Consider the following 24,295-nt stretch of genomic DNA (forward strand, 5'->3'; position numbering starts at 1 on the left):
CGATTGGGTTGGTGTTCAGTGTACCGCTTGTCTAGTGAGTACTAACCTCATAGTGTAGTAGTAAACATCATCAATCAACTGAGAGGAAACAAGTTACATTAATGGAAAACGGAAAAAGAAGCAGACTAAACATGATTTAATTGCCTACAGTACCAAATTAAGACTAATGATTTTAGTTTAGGGCACAGATTTATTGCTATCAGTTTTTAGATACTCAACAAAGCTAGCAATGTAAGAATCATGCAATTTTCGATCTCCAAAAATAGCAGAAGCTTTTGTTGTTCTTGCCCTAAGCTCTTCACTTTCTGTAGAAACCATGGCGTATGTCAATGCGTTAGATATATCATTTCTAGTAAATGAACCATCTTCTTCATTTCTCTCTACTTCAACTCCCAGCCCTTTTTCTACTAACATTCTTGAATTTAGGCCTTGATCATACATTAATGGCAGAAGAACAAGAACATGACCATGTTGCAGACTTTCTGCAACTGAACCCCATCCTCCATGATTTAGAGTAAACCCAATACAAGGATGTGCTAAAATCTCCTTCTGTGGGGCCCATCCAATATGCACCACCGCTTTCTCCCCAAAAGTTGTAGGCAAAGGATCTGAATTAATCATCCAACTACTCTTCTGTAGTATCCATATGAATGGTAGCCCAGAGAGCTCAAGCCCATATGCTATTTCATGCACTTGATCTTTAGTCGGTTCCATTTCGCTTCCAAACCCAACGAATAACACTGTCTTGGACTTCTGTTGATCGAGCCATTTGAACATCTCCTGCCATAATATTGACTGATCATCATCTTCGTAATTGAAGCTGCAGTTTCTTGATGTTTCAGCGGGTGGTAATAATCCAACTGGAATAGCAGGCTTGTCTATGACTTTATGTACTGCATCCAAGTACTCACCATCAAATTCTTGGCAACCACGTATAGCCATGGCTTGACATGCAAATATTATATCAGCTCCACGTTGAGCATATGACACCCCTGAGGCGTCTTCTTCAAAACATGAGGACATAATCTCTAATGCTTCATACCTCCGGTAACACAAAGTCGACAACGGAACGTGCAGTATCTCGGACGCTGGTGAGGTGAAACTTTCAAGCACCGACTTATCTGTAGCTGATGCAGCAATTGAGAAACCTACTGCAACAGCAGGAAAAATACTAAAGTAAATTAAAGGTATATCGTGAGTTTCAGCAAACTCAACTATCCAATATTGGGCGAAATCGACAATAATCCAATCTGGTTTTTTATCTGCAATGAACTGTTGGATTGGTTCTTGAAGAAGATCATAAGCTGCTTTCAAGTATTGGAGTTGTTCTAAATAATTTGGAAGATCAGAAGTAGCTTCAGCATCTTCAGGCAAAAGACTCTTGTCGTCAAGAGTTGGCATTGGAAATTCCACTAGTTTTACAAGGTGTGTTAAGTTTGGAGGAACTTTAGGGAGTCTTTTGATATTTCTGGGAGTTGATATGAATGAGATATGAATTCCTCCTACTTTGGCTAAGGATATGGAGAGATTGAAAAATGGAATTAGGTGACCAAATGCAGACCATGGTAGCATTACTACATGAACATCACTCTTACTCATTTTTGTTGCTAGTTATTAACTCTCTTAATTCCACTATTTTTGTGAATGAGAAAGATAAGGACACAGCTCTTATATACATATATTAATAGCATGTTTTCCTTAGAAGTTTAATTTTCTGTTGGACCATATTGCGTTCAAGAGTGTGGGAATACCAAGAAATTAACCTAGTTCCCATGCATGAATAAAAAAGGTTGCATTGCGTGCAGATCCAATTACTAGTTGTTTGGGATATTCAAACCAAGTAACAAAATATACAGGTGAAGGAACCGAGAGCAGTGAACGGTGAACAAAAGCCATCTCTATCCCACTTTTTTTTCTCTCTTTCTTCTCCCGAATTTGACATATGTCATTGCCACGGAGATTAAGAAAAAAGAAGAAGATTTTTGAAACTTGTGGTCTTAAAAGCTTAAGGGTATCCTTGTAGGACCATGACATTTGCGTGATTATAAAAGATTCTCGTTGGGGGTAAAATGAAGAGTTTAAAGTTGACTTATTTCCAAATTTAGAAATGCGTCACTTATTTTAGAACAGACTAAAAAGGAAAGTACCTCATTTAATTTGAAACGAATGGAGTAATTTAGTGTACACGCGTAAAGCGCGTATCCTAAAACTAGTACACTTAGATGCTACAACTAACTTGTTTTCTCATCGCATCAATCTAAAGTCTTGTTTTAAAGGGCATTATGTCAGGACTTCATGAACCGAGTGCATCTAACACTAAGGCATATGTAAAGTGCAGGAGATTAAAAAAGAGGGATAGAGACGGCTTTTGTTCCCCGTTATTTGCTGGCAAGTGGCAAGCCGGTTCAAACGAAACTTGGATTAATTTAAAATCAACTGATTGAATGTGCAAGTAACGCAATCTATTTTGCTGCAAATAAATTAAAATCCATGGGAAGTTACGTTGTTTCTTGGTATTCCCTCATCTCTTTAATCCTTCTTGGCTTACTCCTTCATATAAATAGTGTAATTGAGGAGATAATTTTATCCATGGTCATTGAACTTTTGTGTTTGTTATCCAAAAGTTATTTTTTTCTTTTTTGTTTCGTAAATATCATTCAACTTTGTGTTCATTACACAAAAGTCATTTTCTTTCTTTTGTTACACAAAAATCGTTTTACTTTGCTCTAGTTATTACAAAGGTCACATTTTTACTTGAAAAGTCTATTATGCCCTTGATATTATATAAACTTTCATATTTATGTAATACCTTCTATATTATATGCTATACAATATATTTTTAATTATGTATTTCATTTATAAATAACTTAATATTATTTTATATATTATTTTTCTAATATATTCTTATATTTAATTTTTTTCTTAACATTAATTTTCAAGATATATTAGTAGCGCTATAAAATAACTTTTTTTCAGCAATTCTTTTTTTTTTCAATTTAATTGACCGACCAAAGTTGGTCTGTAATTATCGACCAACTTTGGTCGATGTGCCTTTCCAAACTTCAAAATACCGACCACACGTTAATGGTCGCGTTTTGGACGGTTATTGGCCATTACTAGGGGTGTTCAAAACCGAACAGAAACCGAAGCTTAATGGCTTATTGGTATCGGGTTAACTGTTTAACGAACGGGGAACGGATTGAATTTTTTTAATTAATGGATTATTGGTTTGGGGGCGGATTATTCAATTTTCTTAACGGATAATCCGTTAACCCGTTAAGAATATATATATACATATAAATTTATTTTTATCCATATATATATATATATATATATATATATATATATATATATTAAATAATCAAAAACCCTTCTTCCACTTCCAGTACTCTATATCTATTCTCTATTACTAATTTACTACTAGACAAATTTTAATTGCTTGCTTCGCGCATTCTTTTCAATCCTATCAAACCAAAAATAATTTACTTGATTGCTTCACGTATTCTTACCACCAGTGTTTTAAAAGACGGGGGCGTGAGGCGAGGCGTTTTACCTCTAACAAGGCGAGGCGTAAGCTCTGAGACATGGGGCGTAAGTCCCATAGATCTTTAAATTTTACTGATTTCAAGAATCTTAAGATAGTATAAAATGAAAAATAAATATAAAAAAATTACATTAAAATCACAAAATTATATAAAATAATCTATTTAAAATATTTATAAATTATAATTCAACTATGAATAATACGAAAAGTATGACATATATCATAATATGCAAATTAGTTGCAACGTCGTTATAACTCAAACATCAAAAGTAATGTATTCGATACGAAATCTTATATGTATCTCTTAAGGAGTAATAAATCTTGAAAGAATTTCGATATTATAATTTGATATTTTTCTTAAAATACTCCTTTTATTTAATATGCTTTCTATTTGAAAGAGAATTTATATAAAAACATAATTCATAATTTAAATATGATTCTTTAGCATCATTTATTTTAAGTTTCAACAAGTTAATGAAGTAACATATAATTTACCATACAATACCATGATAACTAATTATTTGTAAATAGTTACTAGCTAATACTGAGCTATTAAATTAATAAGTATTGTATCTTGTTAACGTGGAAAAGAATATTTAGAAAAATAATTATAAAAATTTATGGACTACTATATAGTAAAGACATAACAAAAGTTAATAAATAAATACCTTTTAAATGAAAGATTTGTTTAAAATTAACTATCATAGCAGTCTTAATAGATAACGTGCAATAATTTTTATTTTAATTATGACATAAAATACTCTCAACTTAATGATTTATGATTAAGAAAAAAGTCATTTTGAATAGTCATTATTAAGCAAATTTGAGAATTTACAAGGTTAGTTACATAGAATTGCATAAAGTTCTATTAGGTGATGTGACGACCCAAAGGGGTCATCACCTGTATTCCTACTCCCTCTGTACTTCTGAGGCCCTGGAAACCTCCTTTGGGGTTGGCTCGAGTTGTGTGCGCAATTCGGGCGCGTAGCCGGAAAAGTTTAAATATGAAATTTGTGAGGAAAATTGTTAAATCTTGGTATTTAATTGATTAAGTTTGACTTCGGTCAACGTTTTGGGCAACGTACCCGGACCCTTGATTTGACGGTCCCGGAGGGTCCATAGGAAAATATGGGACTTGGGTGTATGCCCGGAATCAAATTTCGAGGTCCCAAGCCCGAGAAATGATTTTTTGTGTGAAATTTTTTCTGAAAATAATTAAGGAAATTGGAAATAAAATTTGATTAAAAGACTGTGGTATCGGGCTCGTATTTTGGTTCCGACGCCCGGTACAAGTCTTATATACAGTTTAAGTACTTTCTGTAAAGTTTGGTTGAATTTGGACGTCGTTTGACGTGTTTTGGACTAAAAACTCTAAACTTGATGTTTTATGAAAATTGGAAGGAAATCCTGGGTCTTGAGGCCTAATTTGATGATTATGATGTTGTTTGGGCGATTTGATCGCACGAATGAGTCCGTAGGATGTTTTTGAGTTTATATGTATGTTCGGTTTGGAGCCCCGAGGGCTCAGGTGAGTTTTGAGTAGGTCCCGGGAGGTCTTAGGCTAGAAATATCAGATGGTTGCAGGTTCAGGGAGTTGCAGGCCCCCAGCGCCCGCGGTCGATTCCGCGCGGTCCGCGCTGGAAGCCGCGCGGCCGCGGTGCATTCTTGCGCGGTCCGCGTGGCTAGGTTCAGAGGGCCAGTGGTTCAAGTCGACCAGCGCGGCCGTGTGCCAAATCAATGCAGTCCGCGCTGGGTGGGTTCAGAGAGTGTGAAATTCCAGCTCCTCAGCGCGGCCGCTGTGCACTTTTGCGCGGTCCGCGCTGAGTCTTCAGAAGGGTATATAAGGTCGGGATTTTCAGTTATTTTTCACTTTTTTCAAAACCCAAAACACAAGAGGCGATTTTCCAAACGATTCTTCTTCTCCAAAACGATTGGTGAGTGATTTCTAACTCATTTTCTTTACTCCTTAACATCTTTAAACATAATTTCAAACTTCAAAACAAAGATTTTAATGGGGAAATTGGGAATTTAGGGTAGAACCTAGGTTTTCTAAAATTGGGGGTTTTGGACCTCAATTCGAGGTCCGATTCCAAAATAACTTACATATTTGAGTTCATGGGGGAATGGGTAATCGGGTTTTGGTTCGAACCTCGGGTTTTGACCATGTGGGCCCGGGGGCATTTTTGACCTTTTGGGGTAAATTGATGAAAAAGCTATAATTAGTCATTGGGTTTGATTTGTTTAGCACATATTGATAACATGAAGTCCTTATTGCATAGATTTGGTTGAGTTGGAGCCGAATTCGAGAGGGAAAGCGATTGTGGAGGATTGTATTGGCCGTGGAAGTTGAGGTAAGTGTTTGGTTTAACCCTAGCTTGAGGGAATAGGAGTCGAGTCTTGTTTGCTAATTGCTAAATGATCGAGTACGGTGTATAGGCATGATGACGGGTTCCTATACATGGGTGTCTAGCATGACCGTGAGTCCTTATATGTGGATTGTTTGGATATTGTTATGCCTTCCATGCTTAATTGATGGCTTCTATGCGTTGTAAACACCTTGTGAAGGATATTGTGATTGTGGAACTTCGTGGAGCATTGGCTCGGTCTGAAACACAAATGGTGAGAGTATATGAGATGAGAAATGACTTGGAGCTTGTCACGAGTGCTAATGAGAACTAGGATATGAAAATGAAAGAAAAAGAGAAATAACGATTTACTTTTGCATGGTTATTATTGGTTGTTTGTGTACCCTTGTTGGGATTTCCTTCCAAATACTTGTTCACTCCCTTTCCCTTTATTTGTGACTGTTGCTTGGGCAAGGTTGAGAGGTAGACATTACGGATCGGGTTGCGCGCCACAACAATGTTATGTGAGGATCGGGTTGCACGCCAACACAGTGATAATTGTGGATCAGGTTGCACGCCGCAACAGTGATAATTGTGGATCGGGTAGCATACCGCAACAGTGATAATTGTGGATCGGGTTGCACGCCGCAACAGTGATAATTGTGGATTGGGTTGCACGCCGCAACAGTGTTGAAATATATTAGGGTCGGGTTGCGGGCCGCAACAGTTATTGATACAAATGTGTTTAGTGTTGGTATTAGTTTCTTGATCGCCGGAAATTATAAATTGCACCTAGATTGTTTACTTTGAATTTACTGTTAATATTGTTATCTCCCCACAGCATGTTTCCCCTCCCATACTGTTAGTTGCCTTGTACTTCGATTTCTGCTGTATATTTATAATTGCACAGGTTTATGTGGGGTCCAGTCTAGCCTCGTCACTCCTTCGCCGGGGTTAGGCTAGGCACTTACCAGCACATGGGGTCGGTTGTGCTGATGCTACACTCTGTGCATTTTTGCACAGGTCCAGGTATTGAGCAGCAACAGCAGCATTAGCACGGGGGGCAAACCTTCAGTCCAGAGAGACCCGAGGTAGCTTGCAGGCGTCCGCAGGCCCGACGTCTCCCTTCTATCTTTACATTTGGCTGTCATGTCATTGTACCCGAGATAAACAGATTATGTTCTTTTAGACTTTGTATGTAGTACTCCTTAGATGTTCGTGAGTATGTGACTCCAGTCCCGGGGTAGAGACGTATGTTGGAATTTCTGTATTTTATTCAGTTATATAAATTTAAGTCTTCCGCTAACTATTTTAATTCCGTCACCTTTATTTGATGCTATTAGTTGTTAAAAAGGAACAAGTGTTTAATGAATTTGTTAATTAAGTTGGCTTGCCTAGCTCCTATTAGTAGGCGCCATCACGACCCTCGAGGGTGGGAAATCCGGGTCGTGACAAGTTGGTATCAGAGCCCTAGGTTACATAGGTCTCACAACTCACGGACAAGCTTAGTAGAGTCTGAGGGAACGGTACGGAGATGTCTGTACTTATCCCCAGAGGCTGCCAAGTTACGAAAAATCTCTCCTTTGTTCTTTCTTGTCGTGCGGTTTGGTTTCTCAATACTAATTGAACTTCTACTCTATTTCCTCGCAGATGGCGAGAACACGCGCTTCCTCATCTACAGACCAGCAGTCCGAGCCCTAGGCAGCTACCGCTGGGGGCAGAGGATGAGGCCGTGCTAGAGGCCGAGGTAGGGGCAGAGCTCAGCCCCGAGCAGCAGCACCAGCGGCGGAGCCTCATGTCGGTTTTGACGAAGAGGTTCCGGCCCCAGTCCCAGCAGCGCCAGTGGGCCCAGCTCAGGTCCCAGAGGGGTTTATAGCCACCCCAGTTCTTCAGGACGCTTTGGTCAGATTGGTAGGCTTTGTGGAGAGCGTCACTAGAGCGGGTTTACTTCCAGTAGCACCAGCCACTTCTCAGGCTGGAGGAGGAGTTCAGACTCCTGCTACATGTACTCCAGAGCAGGTAGCTCCCCAGGCTCTGGTTCCAGTGGTTCAACCAGCTGTGGCAGCTCAGCCGGGTATTGTGACTCAGACCGGCGATGGAGCGGCCATGTTCGTAGATGCTTTGTAGAGACTAGATAGGTTCACCAAGCTCTTCTCCACCACATTCAGCGGTGCTTCTTCAGAGGACCCCCAGGATTTCTTATATAGCTACCACGAGGTTCTTCGGAACATGGGCATTGTGGAGTCCAATGGAGTTGATTTTGCTGCGTTCCGTTTATCTGGGTCTGCCAAGACTTGGTGGAGGGATTTCTGTTTAGCCAGACCAGCGGGGTCACCGTCTTTGACTTGGGATCAGTTTCTAGAGTTGTTTCTGGAGAAGTTTCTTCCCGTTACTCAGAGGATTGCTTATCGGAGGCAGTTTGAGCGCCTCCAGCAAGGGTCTATGACGGTCACTCAGTATGAGACCCGATTTATCGATCTAGCTCGCCATGCTCTTGTCATACTCCCCACTGAGAGGGAGAGGGTGAGGAGATTTATTGATGGTTTGATTCAGCCGATTCGTCTCCAGATGGCTAGGGAGACTGGTAGTGAGATCAGCTTTCAGGAGGCGGCCAATGTGGCCCACCGAGTTGAGATGGTTCTGGCACAAGGGGTAGCCATAGAGCAGACAAGAGACCCCGTCACTCAGGTCGTTTCAGTGGTGCCTCATCTGGAGGCAGGGATTCTTATGATAGGGGTCAGCCCTCCAGGCCTTTCCAGTCAGCCCTCCAGGTTTCTCAGGGTGTCCTAAGTGATCGTGGTTTCCGTGGGCATTATTCTGATCAGTAGTCCCTCAGTGTACCGTCAGCTCCCATCAGCGCACTGCCACTTCAGATTTTTCGTGGAGGTCATTCAGGTCGCCAGGGCCAACCACAGCGTTCAGAGGGGTGTTATGAGTGCGGTGAGTATGGTCACATCAGGAGAGCTTGGCCGAGATTGAGGGGTACTCCGTCGCAGCAGCAGGGTCCCCGTCCTATGATTTAGGCACCGGATGCTCCACAGCCAGCTAGAGGTGGAGGTAGAGGCCATAGAGGTGGAGGTAGAGGCCAAGAGAACAGCCAGAGGCGGAGGTCAGCTAGCAGCAGATCGACCTAGGGATACAGTTTAGGGTGGTAGGGCCCAGCCCCGTTGCTATGCACTCCAAGCTAGGCCCGAGGCAGAGGCCTCAGATGCGGTGATCACAGGCACGGTTCTGGTTTGTGATCGAGATGCTTCAGTACTATTTGATCCAGGATCTACGTATTCATATGTTTCATCTTATTTCGCACCATGTTTGGTCATGCCTAGTGATGCCTCGGGTATTCCGGTATATGTGTCTACACCGGTGGGTGACTCTATCGTGGTCGACCGAGTCCATCGTTCGTGTGTTGTAGTGATTGGGGGTCTTGAGACCCATGTAGACTTCTTGCTCTTAGATATGGTTGACTTTGATATCATTCTGGGTATGGATTGTTTATCACCCTATCACGCTATCTTGGACTGCCATGCCAAGACTGTGACTTTAGCCTTACCGGGTATGCCTTGCTTAGAGTGGAGAGGGACTCCAGGTCATTCTACCCGTAGTGTCATATCGTACGTGAAGGCTCGACGTATGGTCGAGAAGGGGTGTCTGGCCTATTTGGCCTATGTTCGTGATTCCAGTGCTGAGGTCCCTCCCATACATTCTGTGCCTATTGTCCGGGAGTTTCCCGATGTTTTTCCTTCGGACCTGCCGGGTATGCCACCCGATAGAGATATCGATTTCTGTATTGATTTGGCTCCAAGCACCCAACCCATTTCTATTCCACCATATCGTATAGCCCCGCTGGAGCTGAAGGAGTTAAAGGACCAATTGCAGGATCTGTTAGATAAGGGTTTCATTAGACCCAGTGTTTCGCCTTGGGGTGCGCCACTGTTATTCGTCAAGAAGAAGGATGGGTCGATGCGGATGTGTATAGATTACCGGCAATTGAACAAGGTAACAATTAAGAATAAGTATCCACTGCCGAGGATTGATGATTTGTTCGACCAGCTTCAGGGTGTCAGGGTATTTTCCAAGATTGACTTGAGATCTGGCTACCACCAGTTGAGGATTAGGGCATCCGATGTCCCTAAGACAGCTTTCCGTACTCGGTACGGGCATTACGAGTTCTTGGTCATGTCGTTCGGGTTGACCAATGCCCCAGCAGCATTCATGGAGTTGATGAACCGAGTGTTCAGGCCATATTTGTACATGTTCGTGATAGTCTTTATTGATGATATTTTGGTGTACTCCCGTAGCCAGGAGGAGCACGAGCAGCACCTTAGAGTGGTTCTTCAAACTCTGAGGGGTAGTCAGTTATATGCCAAGTTCTCCAAGTGTGAGTTCTGGCTGAGTTCAGTAGCATTTCTGGGTCACGTTGTATCAGCTGAGGGTATTCAGGTGGACCCGAAGAAGATAGAGGCAGTCAAGAACTGGCCTAGACCAGCATCAGCTACGGAGATTCGGAGTTTCTTGGGGTTAGCAGGCTACTACCGTCGGTTTGTGGAGGGGTTTTCATCTATTGCAGCCCCGATGACCAGGTTGACCCAGAAGGGTGCCCAGTTCAGATGGTCGGAGGAGTGTGAGGCGAGCTTTCAGAAGCTCAAGACAGCCCTGACTACGGCACCGGTGTTGGTCTTGCCCACAGGATTTGGGCCTTATACCGTCTATTGTGATGCTTCCCGTATTGGACTTGGTGCAGTATTGATGCAGGATGGCAAGGTTATAGCCTATGCTTCGAGGCAGTTGAAGATTCATGAGAAAAACTATCCAGTGCATGATTTAGAGTTGGCAGCTATTGTCCACGCCTTGAAGATTTGGAGGCACTATTTGTATGGCGTGGCATGTGAGGTGTTCACTGACCACAAGAGTCTTCAGTACTTGTTCAAGCAGAAGGAGTTGAATTTGAGGCAGAGGAGGTGGTTGGAGTTGTTGAAGGATTATGATGTCACTATTTTATATCATCCGGGGGAGGCCAATGTGGTGGCCGACGCATTGAGTAGGAAGTCAGCCAGTATGGGTAGTCTTGCTTATATTCCAGTCAGTCAGAGGCCGCTTGCTTTGGATGTTCAGGCTTTAGCCAATCAGTTCGTGAGACTGGATGTTTCTGAGCCCAGTCGTGTGTTAGCTTGCACGGTTGCTCGTTCTTCGTTATTGGAGCGTATCCGTGATCGGCAGTTTGATGATCCCCATTTATGTGTCCTTAGAGACACGGTGCAGCGAGGAGGTGCCAAGCAGGTTACCTTAGATGCGGATGGAGTTTTGAGATTGCAGGGGCGAGTTTGTGTGCCCAATGTGGATGGGCTTCGAGAGTTGATTTTAGAGGAGGCCCATAGCTCCAGGTACTCTATTCACCCGGGCGCCGCGAAGATGTATCAGGACTTGCGGCAGCATTATTGGTGGCGTAGGATGAAGAAGGATATCGTAGCATATGTGGCTCGTTGTTTGAATTGTCAGCAGGTTAAGTACGAGCATCAGAGGCCTGGTGGTTTACATCAGAGGATTGAGCTTCCCGAGTGGAAATGGGAGCGGATTACTATGGACTTTGTTACTGGACTTCCATTGACCCGGAAGAAGTTTGATGCGATATGGGTTATTGTTGATAGGCTGACCAAGTCAGCGCATTTCATTCCTGTGGCAGTCTCCTATTCTTCTGAGAGGTTCGCTGAGATCTATATTCGGGAGATTGTTCGCCTTCATGGTGTGCCCGTGTCTATCATTTCGGATCGGGGTACGCAGTTTACCTCACGCTTCTGGAGAGCAGTTCAACGAGAGTTGGGCACACGGGTAGACTTGAGCACAGCATTTCGTCCCCAGACGGACGGTCAGTCCGAGCGGACTATTCAGATTTTGGAGGACATGCTCCAAGCTTGTGTTATTGAATTTGGAGGTTCGTGGGATCAGTTCTTGCCTTTGGCGGAGTTTGCTTACAACAACAGCTACCAGTCAAGCATCTAGATGGCTCCTTATGAGGCTTTATATGGTAGGCGATGTGGGTCTCCGGTTGGATGGTTTGAGCCGGGAGAGGCTCGGTTGATAGGTACGGATTTGGTACAGGAGGCCTTGGACAAGGTCAAGATCATTCAGGAGAGGCTTCGTCCAGCTCAGTCTAGGAAGAAGAGTTATGCAGACCGTAAGGTTCGAGATATAGCTTTCATGGTTGGTGAGCGGGTATTGCTCCGAGTGTCGCCTATGAAGGGCGTGATGAGATTTGGGAAGAAGGGCAAGCTTAGCCCTAGGTACATTGGCCCGTTTTAGATTCTTGATCGAGTGGGAGAGGTGGCTTATAGACTTGCGTTGCCTCCCAGCTTATCAGTCGTGCATCCAGTTTTCCATGTATCCATGCTTTGGAGGTATCACGGCGATCCTACCCACGTGTTAGATTTCAGTACTGTCCAGTCGGACAAGGACTTATCCTATGAGGAGGAGTCGGTAGCTATTCTGGACCGATAGGTTCGTCAGTTGAGATCCAAGAGTTTTCCTTCTGTTCGTGTTCAGTGGAGAGGTCAGCCTCCTAAGGCATCGACCTGGGAGTCCGAGTCTAATATGCGGAGCCGTTATCCCCATCTCTTCCCCGACTCAGGTACTCCTTTCTTTTGTCCGTTCGAGGACGAACGGTTGTTTTAGAGGTGGAGAATGTGACGATCCAAAGGGGTCATCACCTGTATTCCTACTCCCTCTATACTTTTGAGGCCCTGGAAACCTCATTTGGGGTTGCCTCAAGTTGTGTGCGCAGTCCGGACGCGTAGCCGGAAAAGTTTAAATATGAAATTTGTGAGAAAAATTGTTAAATCTTGGTATTTAATTGATTAAGTTTGACTTCGGTCAACATTTTGGGCAACAGACCCGGACCCGTGATTTGACGGTCCCGGAGGGTCCGTAGGAAAATATTGGACTTGGGTGTATGCCCGGAATCAAATTTCGAGGTCCCAAGCCCGAGAAATGAATTTTTGAGTGAAATTGTTTCTGAAAATAATTAAGGAAATTGGAAATGAAATTTGATTAAAAGACTGTGGTATCGGGCTCGTATTTTGGTTCCGACGCCCGGTACAAGTCTTATATACGGTTTAAGTACTTTCTGTAAAGTTTGGTTGAATTTGGACGTCGTTTGACGTGTTTTGGACTAAAAACTCTAAACTTGATGTTTTATGAAAATTGGAAGGAAATCCTAGGTCTTGAGGCTAATTTGATGATTATGATGTTGTTTGGGCGATTTGATCGCACGGATGAGTCCGTAGGATGTTTTTGATTTTATATGTATGTTCGGTTTGGAGCCCCGAGGGCTCGGGTGAGTTTTGAGTAGGTCTCGGGAGGTCTTAGGATAGAAATATCAAATGGTTGCAGGTTCAGGGAGTTGCAGGCCCCCAGCGCGCCCGCGGTCGATTCCGCGCGGTCCGCGCTGGAAGCCACGCGGCCGCGGTGCATTCTTGCGCGGTCCGCGTGGCTAGGTTCAGGGGGCCAGTGGTTCAAGTCGACCAGCGCGGCCGCGTGCCAAATCAGTGCGGTCTGCGCTGGGTGGGTTCAGAGAGTGTGAAATTCCAGCTCCTCAGCGCGGCCGCTGTGCACTTTTGCGCGGTCCGCGCTGAGTCTTTAGAAGGGTATATAAGGTCGGGATTTTCAGTTATTTTTCACTTTTTTCAAAACCCAAAACACAAGAGGCGATTTTCCAAACGATTCTTCTTCTCCAAAACGATTGGTGAGTGATTTCTAACTCATTTTCTTTACTCCTTAACATCTTTAAACATAATTTCAAACTTCAAAACAAAGATTTTAATGGGGAAATTGGGAATTTAGGGTAGAACCTAGGTTTTCTAAAATTGGGGGTTTTGGACCTCAATTCGAGGTCCGATTCCAAAATAACTTACATATTTGAGTTCATGGGGGAATGGGTAATTGGGTTTTGGTTCGAACCTCGGGTTTTGACCATGTGGGCCCGGGGGCATTTTTGACCTTTTGGGGTAAATTGATGAAAAATCTATAATTAGTCATTGGGTTTGATTTGTTTAGCACATATTGATAACATGAAGTCCTTATTGCATAGATTTGGTTGAGTTGGAGCCGAATTCGAGAGGGAAAGCGATTGTGGAGGATTGTATTGGCCGTGGAAGTTGAGGTAAGTGTTTGGTTTAACCCTAGCTTGAGGGAATAGGAGTCGAGTCTTGTTTGCTAATTGCTAAATGATCGAGTACGATGTATAGTCATGGTGACGGGTTCCTATACATGGGTGTCTAGCATGACCGTGAGTCCTTATATGTGGATTGTTTGGATATTGTTATGCCTTCCATGCTTAATTGATGGCTTCTATGCGTTGTAAACACCTTGTGAAGGATATTGTGATTGTGGAACTTCGTGGAGCATTGGCTCGGTCTGAAACACAAATGGTGAGAGTATATGAGATGAGAAATGACTTGGAGCTTGTCACGAGTGCTAATGAGAACTAGGATATGAAAATGAAAGAAAAAGAGAAATAACGATTTACTCTTGCATGGTTATTATTGGTTGTTTGTGTACCCTTGTTGGGATTTCCTTCCAAATACTTGTTCACTCCCTTGCCCTTTATTTGTGACTGTTGCTTGGGCAAGGTTGAGAGGTAGACATTACGGATCGGGTTGCGCGCCGCAACAATGTTATGTGAGGATCGGGTTGCACGCCGCAACAGTGATAATTGTGGATCGGGTTGCACGCCGCAATAGTGATAATTGTGGATCGTGTTGCACGCCGCAACAGTGATAATTGTGGATCGGGTTTCATGCCGCAACAGTGATAATTGTGGATCGGGTTGCACGCCGCAATAGTGATAATTGTGGATCGGGTTGCACGCCGCAACAGTTGAAATATATTAGGGTCGGGTTGCGCGCCGCAACAGTTATTGATACAAATGTGTTTAGTGTTGGTATTAGTTTCTTGATCGCCGGAAATTATAAATTGCACCTAGATTGATTACTTTGGATTTACTGTTAATATTGTTATCTCCCCACAGCATGTTTCCCCTCCCATACTGTTAGTTTCCTTGTACTTCGATTTCTGCTGTATATTTATAATTGCACAGGTTTATGTGGGGTCCAGTCTAGCCTCGTCACTACTTCGCCGGGGTTAGGCTAGGCACTTACCAGCACATGGGGTCGGTTGTGCTGATGCTACACTCTGTGCATTTTTGCACAGGTCCAGGTATTGAGCAGCAGCAGCAGCATTAACACGGGGGCAAACCTTCAGTCCAAAGAGACCCGAGGTAGCTTGCAGGCGTCCGCAGGCCCGGCGTCTCCCTTCTATCTTTACATTTGGCTGTCATCTCATTGTACCAGAGATAAACAGATTATGTTCTTTCAGACTTTGTATGTAGTACTCCTTAGATGTTCGTGAGTATGTGACTCCAGTCCCGGGGTAGAGACGTATGTTGAAATTTCTGTATTTTATTCAGTTATATAAATTTAAGTCTTCCGCTGATGATTTTAATTCCGTCACCTTTATTTAATGCTGTTAATTGTTAAAAAGGAACATGTGTTTAATGAATTTGTTAATTAAGTTGGCTTGCCTAGCTCCTATTAGTAGGCGCCATTACGACCCTCGAGGGTGGGAAATCCGCGTCGTGACAGGCGAGCCCAGTACGCTGGGCCTTGGGCGTGTCCGGGGCGTAAGCCCCGATGGCTGAGGCTTAAGTCTCACGGAACTAAGCCCCACACATAAGCCCAGGGGCATTTTATGAGTGCTCCGCCCCAAGGCGAGTCCCAATTCTGCCTTTTAAAACAGAGCTTACCATCTCCAGTAGGTGCAGTGGAAGTACCAAAACCTAACAAACAAGAGATAGTTTAATGAGTAGAATCTGCTGTTAAATTGGGTTTAACACATACATTTGCAGGTTTGCTTGCATGTAAAAAAAACGTCAGTCGGCACATATTTCGACAGGTGTTCTTGATTGTTTAGAAATTGGAGGGACATCTAAAGAAAATTGGAGCAGTTATAAAATAAGAGCTAGAAATCCCATTCTTTGACCAACATCAGCATACATTTGAAGCACGGCGAAGAAAATTTTGGACCCTCGCTAAATTTGGTAAATAGCGTCATGTGTAATATAGATTGAATTAGGCCGATAACCGCCCGATAACCGCCCTATAAGAGCTAAACCGATACCAATCCGCCCGATATCTTATCGGGTGGCTAGCGGATTAATACATCTAAAAGCCGATAACCGATAAGCCAAACCGTTAAGAGTAAATAACCGCCCAATCCGCCCGATAAGCAGCCCTAGCCATTACCGACCAACTTTGATCGATTTTTTTGGACGGTTTTTCCCGAATTTCTAGTAATATAATTTCCCAAATAACCAATTGCCCAGGTAAATATCCCCAAAAAAATATCCCCAGCTAAATTCGCATGTACTACCTAGGGATTTTTCTTCACATTAACATATGATTTTTTCCTCATTTTCTTATTTGTTTACCTACGAATTTTCTCACGGGAATGTATTTGCCGTTTTTTTTCTTCTACTAATATATATTAAAATTACTTATAAATTTAATAACGCTACTAATATATCTTGAAAATTAACGTTAAGAAAAAATAAAATATACGAATATATTAGAAAAATAATAAATAAAATAATATTAAGTTATTTTATTTAAAATAAAATACTTAGTTAAAAATATATTATATAGTATATAATATGGAAGGTATTACATAAATATGAAGGTTTATATAATATCAAGGGCATAATAGACTTTTCAAGTAAAAATGTGACTTTTGTGATAACTAGAGCAAAGTAAAATGATTTTTTGTGTAACAAAAGAAAGAAAAGTGACTTTTGTGTAATGACCACAAACTTGAACGATTTTACGCAACCAAAAAAAAGTGACTTTTGGATAACAAACACAAAAGTTCAATGATCATGGATAAAATTATCTCTGTAATTGAGAGAGTATATGTACGAATTTTGCTAAAAGAGAAAGAAAAAAAAAGAAAGGAGGATGTTCATATTATGAAGTTTTAAAATGCACAAGAGAAAGATAATTTTATTCACGAACAACAGGCTCTTTATACAGAGCAGATACAAACGGAAATACATTAAATGTGGAACAAACTGATATGATGAGATTCTGTGCAGTAGGATACACTAGAATATAGGAAACTAACAAAATTTTAAACCTGAAAAATAGGAAGCTAATAACAAACTCGTAAACTGAAGGATATCAATTATTATCCTTTAATACATATAGTAGTGCTACCTTGGGTTGGACTTTCTCACCTAATTCCATTTTTCAATCTCTCCACTGCCTTAGCCAAAGTAGAAGTTCATGTCTCATTCATATCCACTCCCAGAAATATCAAAAGACTCCCTAAAGTTCCTCCTAACTTAACACACCTTATGAAATTAGTGAAATTCCCAATGCCAACTCTTGATGACAAGTCTTTTGCCTGAAGCTGCTGAAGCTTCTGTTGATGGCAGCTTATGATCTCCTCCAATAACCCATCGAACAATTCATCGGTGATGGAAGACCTGATCATTGGATTATCTCTGATTTCGCGCAACATCGAACAATTCATCGATGATATTTAGTAGTCTATTTTTTGGCGCTGCTGCAACAGGTTTCTCGATTACTGCAACGGTTGTAGGAGTCGTGCCTGAAATCTTGACCTCCTTGCGAGGGTGGTCAACTAACCACCCTTCGTCGAAAAATTGTACTGTGTACTTAGGTAAAATATTACGTTTTAGAGGTATATAACACATATTGAACACCCTTTGTCGTAAATTTTTTTCACTTTTTTTAAATTTGAACACCCTTAAAGAAATTCCTAGCTTCGCCATTGCCTCCTGGGTGTTTGAGGTGCTGCATTTACTCTCCACTTTGTCCTATATCGCAAGTATGAAGCATTAGAGCTTATGTCCTCATGTTGATGCCTCAGGTGCATCATTTGCTCAACGTGCATCTGAAATAATTTACTCGTGCCGCGCTATGGTTTACGTAGTTGTATGCTTTACATAAAAACGTCGACAAGCCTGCAATTCCAGTTGGATTACTACCACAGCTTGAAACATTATCACCATCAACAAACTTGGTCAATTATGATCAATAAACTTGAGTATTTAAAGAATAATAGGGAAGAAATCTGTCCCAGCTAAAACCACTAGAGCTATCAATGCTCTATCTTGTTCCACTAATTTCAATGTAGTTGAACTTCTTATTGTAATGAATAAATTGAAATTGCAAAGGGAACTTGTCCAAAAATGCAGGGGCAAGGTTGAAGGTTCTATTTTCATTTGCCCTTTTGTCTTAACTCTGCTTTTCTATCTTGAGCCTCCTCCCATGGGGAAAATGTGATAGACCCAAAAGTCATCACTTGTTTTAGAAACAAATTCAGCGTTCCGAGGCCTAAAAACCTCCTTTTTGTCTCGCCCGATTTGTGTGCGTGGTCCGGACCTACCTCCAGAAAACCTTCTATGTGAAAATATGAGAAATAGAAATTTCTAGAGTTAAAATTTTATCATGGTTGGCTTCAGTCAATATTTTGAGCAAACAGACCCGGATCCATGTTCCGACGATCTCGGGAGATCCGTAGGAAAATATGGGACTTGGGCGTATGCCCGGAATCGAATTCCGAGGTCCCTAGCCCGAGAAATGAATTTTTAAAGAAAATTATTTTACGGAAAACATATGAGTTTTTAGAAACTAGATGTGCTTGAAATTTGATAGTATCGGGCCCGTATTTTGGTTCCAGAGCCCGCTACAGGTCTTATATGTGGTTTAAGTTAAGTTTGTGAAATTTGGTAAGAAACGGACTTGAAATGACGTGAATCGGACCTTATTAGAGAAAAATGGGAAAATTTGATGTTCTTAAGTGATTTCATGATTTTGATGCTAAATTCATAGTTGTGGATGTTATTTTGGTGATTTAAATGCACGAGCAAGTCCGTATGATGTTTTTGGGTTAGTGTGCGTGTTTGGTTTGGAGCCCTGAGGGCTCGGGTGAGTTTTGGATAGGCCACGGAGTGAAATTTGGACTTAGGATGTTGTAGATTTTAACTGGTATATTGCAGGCCTGCAGGCTTCGCATAGACTATGTCGCAAATGCTAAAGAGCCCAGGCCAGCATCACCTCGCAAATGCGACAAATGTATCGCAAAAGCGACTTCGCAAATGCGAGAATAACAGACTTCTGGGTTCGCAATTGCGAACCCTGGTCGCAATTGCGACATCAGAGACCTGTAAATTCATAATTTAGACGCATTTCAACCATTTTTCACACTCTTTCAAAACCAAAACACTCTTGGGCGATTTTTCAAAGACATTTTCTTCTCCAAATCGATTGTAAGTTGTTTCTAACTCGTTTTCTTCAATCTTTAACATCTTTTCACATGATTTCAACTCAAAATTAAAGGTTTTCATGGGGGGAATTGGATGTTTTGGGTAGAACCTAGTTTTTTTTTAAATTTTGGGGATTTGGACCTCGATTTGAGGTCCGATTTCAAAACAAATTGTATATTTGAGTTCGTGGGTGAATGGGTAATCGGGGTTTGGTTCGAACCTCGGGTTTTGACCATGTGGGCCCGGGGTCGACTTTTGACTTTTGGGAAAAACTTTAGAAAACTTATTTCCATGCATTAGAATTGATTTATTTAGAATTTATTGATTTAATTAAGTAACTTGTGGCTAGATACGAGCGAATTGATGGTGGAATCAAGAGGTAAAGGGATAGTTGAGGCTTGAATTGTGTTCGAGGCATCGAGGTAATTGTTTGGTCTAACCTTAGCTTGAGGGATTAGGAGTTGTGTCCTATTTGCTATGTGTTATTTGTTGAGTACAACGTATAGGCATAGTGACGAGTATCTATACGTTTGTGTCAAGCATGCCCGTGAGTCTTATGTTATGATTAATGTGACTCCATTTATATTGTTCACGTGTAATGTGATGATTGCTATTGTTGAGCAAGGTTTGTGGAAAGAATATTGGTATTTGAACAGTGAAGAGCGTTGGCTCAAGTTGTGAAGCGAATTATGAAAGAATAATTGGCAACTGAACCTTATGGAGCATTGGCTCAAATTGTGAATCGAGTTGTGAAGTAAATGAGAAAAAGAGAAGAGAATTATGGTATTGTTCCCTTGCTGGGACGTTGTTGCTTTTAATATTATTCCCTTGCCGGGATGTTATTTTTTTTTTTTGTATTGTTCCCTTGCCGGGATTTTATTGTGATATTATTATGATTTCATTTATTTCCTTGCCCTTATTGTTTGTGATTGTTCTTTGGGTGAGGAAGAGTGTTGAAGCACGAAGGGTGATGCCGTGCATTATTTTTGTGAGGAAGAGTGTAAAGCACGAAGGGTGATGTCGTGCCGCACGATGTACAATTCTGTGCCAATTATATTGATTTTCATGGTGAGGACGAGAGTAAAAGCACGAAGGGTGATGCCGTGTACTTGTCCTTGATTTTCCTGATTATACTGATAAGTGAGTTATGGTGTTCTTTACGTTTACTTACTGAGTTCCTATTGTTACTTGATTTTATTGTGAGTTTATTGATTCCCTTGCCCAAATTGCTCTGTGATTGTTGCTTGGGTGAGGAAGAGCGTAAAATACGAAGGGTGATGCCGTGTATGATATTTGTGAGAGAGTGTTAAAGCACGAAGGGTGATGTCGTGCATTGTTTTGGTGAGGGAGTGTTAAAGCACGAAGGGTGATGTCGTGCACTTGTCTTTGATTTCCTGATTTTTATTGATAGCTGAGTTATGGTTTCTCTACATTAAATTGTTGGTTTTCTCGTGATACTTGTTGTACCCCGCAGCATGATTTCCCTGGTCTATCTTCAATCGAACTATGGTGATCCTTTTATTTACTTGTTGTCCTTCTGCTATTTTTCGATGTCCCCGCAGCATGTTTTCCCCCTCCCATCCGTCTGTACATTTCTGCTTTTATTTTCCGTTGTTTATGATTTAACTGCATAGGTTTAATTGGTAGTCTGGTCCTAGCCTCGTCACTACTTCGACGAGGTTAGGCTAGGCACTTACCAGCACATGGGGTCGGTTGTGCTGATACTACACTCTGCACTCTTTTGTGCAGATCCCAGTGCTGTAGATTTCGGACCGCAGTGATTGTTGCTTCTTGTTCATCAGGCGACCCAAGGTAGTCCTGCAGGCGTCCGCAGGCCTTGGCGTCTCCTTCTATCTATTATTCCTGTTTCCTTCTTGTAGTTCTAGAGACAGTGTTGTATTATTTCTTTCAGACCTTTATTTGTAGTAATCTTAGACAGTCTGTGAAGTTGTGACACCAGTCTTGGGTAGATTGTTATGGATTGATATCAGTAGCATTATTACAACTTGAAATTAAATCTTCCGCTTGTTAAATTTTGTTGATTATTAACGGTTGGTTTATAACTGTTAACGAATTTAAAAATGGAAACAAGGCAAATAATTCAGTTGATTGGCTTGCCTAGCTTTCACTAGTAGGCGCCATCACGACTCCCGAGGGTAGGAAATCCGGGTCGTGACAAAAAAAACGATTAAGAAAAAAGTAAAAACAAATAAAATTCTAATTATCTACATTATACTACCTAGTAATTATTTATAAGGACACAGATGAGCTTTGTACTGCATGGTTGCTCTTTTTGTTAATCCTGGTCAACAGATGAGCTTTTTGTACTGTAAGTTTTGCAACTTTATCTTTGTAGCCATTTAAATTTTAAAAAAACGAATTAAATAGAATAAGTAAAACTGAGATTGAAATAGAGACATTATTGTCTAAGACCTCAATTAAATAAATTTCGTATTAATTGTTTTTTTGTTGTTGTTGTTGTTGTGTGTGGTGGGGGGGGGGGGGGGGGGTAGGGACATACGTTCTTATCAGTTGCTTAGATATATTGACATTCGTTCTTTTCAATTTATCAATACTCTTTAGATAGAAAACGTTTCTTCTAATTATTCCTTGCTTCTATAGATTTTCTTGCATTCAAAAGCACAGTATCTGATTGAGTAATAGGTCTACCACTTAAAATTCCATCTTAGTGCAACTTGACTCGAGTCTCCCAAGAAAAACTTTGATTTAAAACACAGTGGTTGAATTTGCAAGTAAAGGCAATCCATCTTGCTACCCATACTGCCAAACAAGATCCTAGGTGAACGTTGTACTTCTTATCATTCCCATGCACAGTCATGAAAATGCATGATCCAACCTCGTACAACAAACTTTTAAGAAAGCTTTGCCAATATAAAAGCTATCTTTTTCACTTTCTCGTTAATACAAACAATGTAATAGAGAGAGCATACATAAAAATTCAGCTAAAATGAGAAAGAATGATGTTCATGTAGTAATGCTACCCTGGTCTGCATTTGGTCACCTTATTCCATTTTTCAATTTCTCCATAGCCTTAGCCAAGGTAGGAGAAGTTCATGTATCATTCATATCTACTCCCAAGAATATCAAAAGACTCCCTAAAGTTCCTTCTAACTTGACACACCTTGTGAAACTAGTGGAATTTCCATTGCCAACTCTTGACGACAAGAGTCTTTTGCCTGAAGATGCAGAAGCTTCTGTTGATCTTCCTTTAGAAAAAATCCAGTACTTGAAAGCAGCTTATGATCTGCTCCAAGAACCTATCAAACAATTCATAGCAGATAAAAAGCCTGATTGGATTATTGTTGACTTCTTCCAATATTGGATAGTTGAGATTGCTGAAGCTTATGATATCCCTACAATGCACCTCAGTGTTTTCTCAGCTGCTTCAAGAGCTTTCTTGATTGCAGCAAGAGCTTCAGGACCGATTCCTGAATGTCTCACCTCACCTGTTTCTGAGAAGCTGGAATTTTCATCAACTTTGGCTTACCGGAGTTATGAAGCATTAGAGCTTTTATCTTCATCTTTCCTAGAAGATGCCTCAGGGCTATCCTATGCTCAACGCTCAGCCAAAATATTGAGTACATGTCGAGCTATGGCTATACGGAGTTGCAAAGAATTCGAAGGTGATTACTTGGATGCGGTGCACAAACTCATCTCTAAGCCGACTATTCCAGTTGGATTACTACCACCTGAGACATCATCACTAGGAGGAGAAAACTTGAATGGGGATCAATCGTGGCAGAGAATCTTCAAATGGCTCGATCAACAGAAGGCTGGGTCAGTTTTATTTGTGGGATTTGGAAGCGAGTGTAAACCTAGTAAATACCAAGTAGATGAAATAGCTTATGGGGTTGAGCTTTCTGAGCTACAATTTATATGGATACTACAGAAGCCTAGTTGGAGTTCAGATGAAGTGGATCCTTTGCCTGCAGGTTTTGGGCAGAGGACAGGGGAGAAAGGAGTGGTACACATTGGATGGGCCCCACAGAAGGAAATTCTGGCACATCCTTGTATTGGGGGTACTCTAACTCAAGCAGGCCTAAGTTCTACCGTAGAAACTCTACAGCATGGGCATGTACTTGTTGCTCTGCCATTTGTGTATGATCAGGGGTTGAATGCAAGATTGTTAGTGGAAAAGGGAATGGCTATTGAAGTAGAGAGAAAGGAAGAAAATGGGTCATTTACTAGAAAGGAGATAGCCAAGGCATTAACATACGCCATGGTTTCCGAGGAAGGTGAAGAGCTTAGAGCTAGAGCTAGAGAAGCTGCTGCCATATTTGGAGATAGACAGCTTCATGATTCTTACATTGCTAGCTTTGTTGAGTATCTGAAAAAGAAGGAGTAGGGAATAAAACTCTGCTCTGTCCGCATTTTCTTCTACTTCCTATGCAGTGGAAATTTTAATTAGAATTATAAACAACAATTTGCAATGGCATTTAACATTACTTGCTTCCTCTCAGTGGATTTCTTTTACAATGTATCCACAACACCAAGGATTAGCTAAATGTTGCTTGATTATAAGGGCTGTTTGCAGGAGAATATTATGTTCTGTCAAACCTTACTCTGAATACTTAAAGAGTGCAATCGTCGACGAATGAAGAGAAATTCTTAAATCATTGGCTGAATGAACAGAATATCATAAGAATATGTTCAGATATAATCTGATGGCTTTTTCACATACATTTGCCCTATCTTACATATAAACTCTTACTTCTCCTAGACTTCCAACTCATCCTTTATATTACCTCCTATTTTAACTACACTTGTAACTTAAAAGTTTCTTGAGAGAGGGATTGGACTTTGGATGTTGTTGCACACATATTGCTAAGTTTTGCAAATATCAACATAACTGAATAAACTTCTATGAAACAACAGAAGCCCAGGTAAAATTTATTAATAAGATCTCAAAGCAAGCGATTAATTTCGTATGTACTGGGCTACTTCTTAGCATTAGCAATATTGAAGGTCAGGTGCACTCCACCTCTAATTATAAATTATATCTCAACCTGATCCTTATACATTCAGAAAAGAGACGGACAAAATCAGCAT

General features: G+C 41.3%; 2 protein-coding genes across 2 annotated transcripts; one reads left to right on the forward strand and one right to left on the reverse strand.

Moving 5' to 3' along the window:
• Nucleotides 178-1,599, reverse strand: LOC109235929 (putative UDP-rhamnose:rhamnosyltransferase 1). The gene has a single exon (XM_019402175.1). The coding sequence runs from the start codon at nt 1,597-1,599 to the stop codon at nt 178-180; it is 1,422 nt and encodes a 473-aa protein (XP_019257720.1).
• On the forward strand, nt 22,165-23,830 carry LOC109240969 (putative UDP-rhamnose:rhamnosyltransferase 1). The gene has a single exon (XM_019407665.1). It carries the CDS (start codon nt 22,194-22,196, stop codon nt 23,589-23,591), a length of 1,398 nt encoding a protein of 465 aa, XP_019263210.1. The 5' UTR covers nt 22,165-22,193; the 3' UTR covers nt 23,592-23,830.

This window comes from Nicotiana attenuata, chromosome 1 (assembly GCF_001879085.1).
Source record: "Nicotiana attenuata strain UT chromosome 1, NIATTr2, whole genome shotgun sequence".
NCBI lineage: Eukaryota > Viridiplantae > Streptophyta > Magnoliopsida > Solanales > Solanaceae > Nicotiana > Nicotiana attenuata.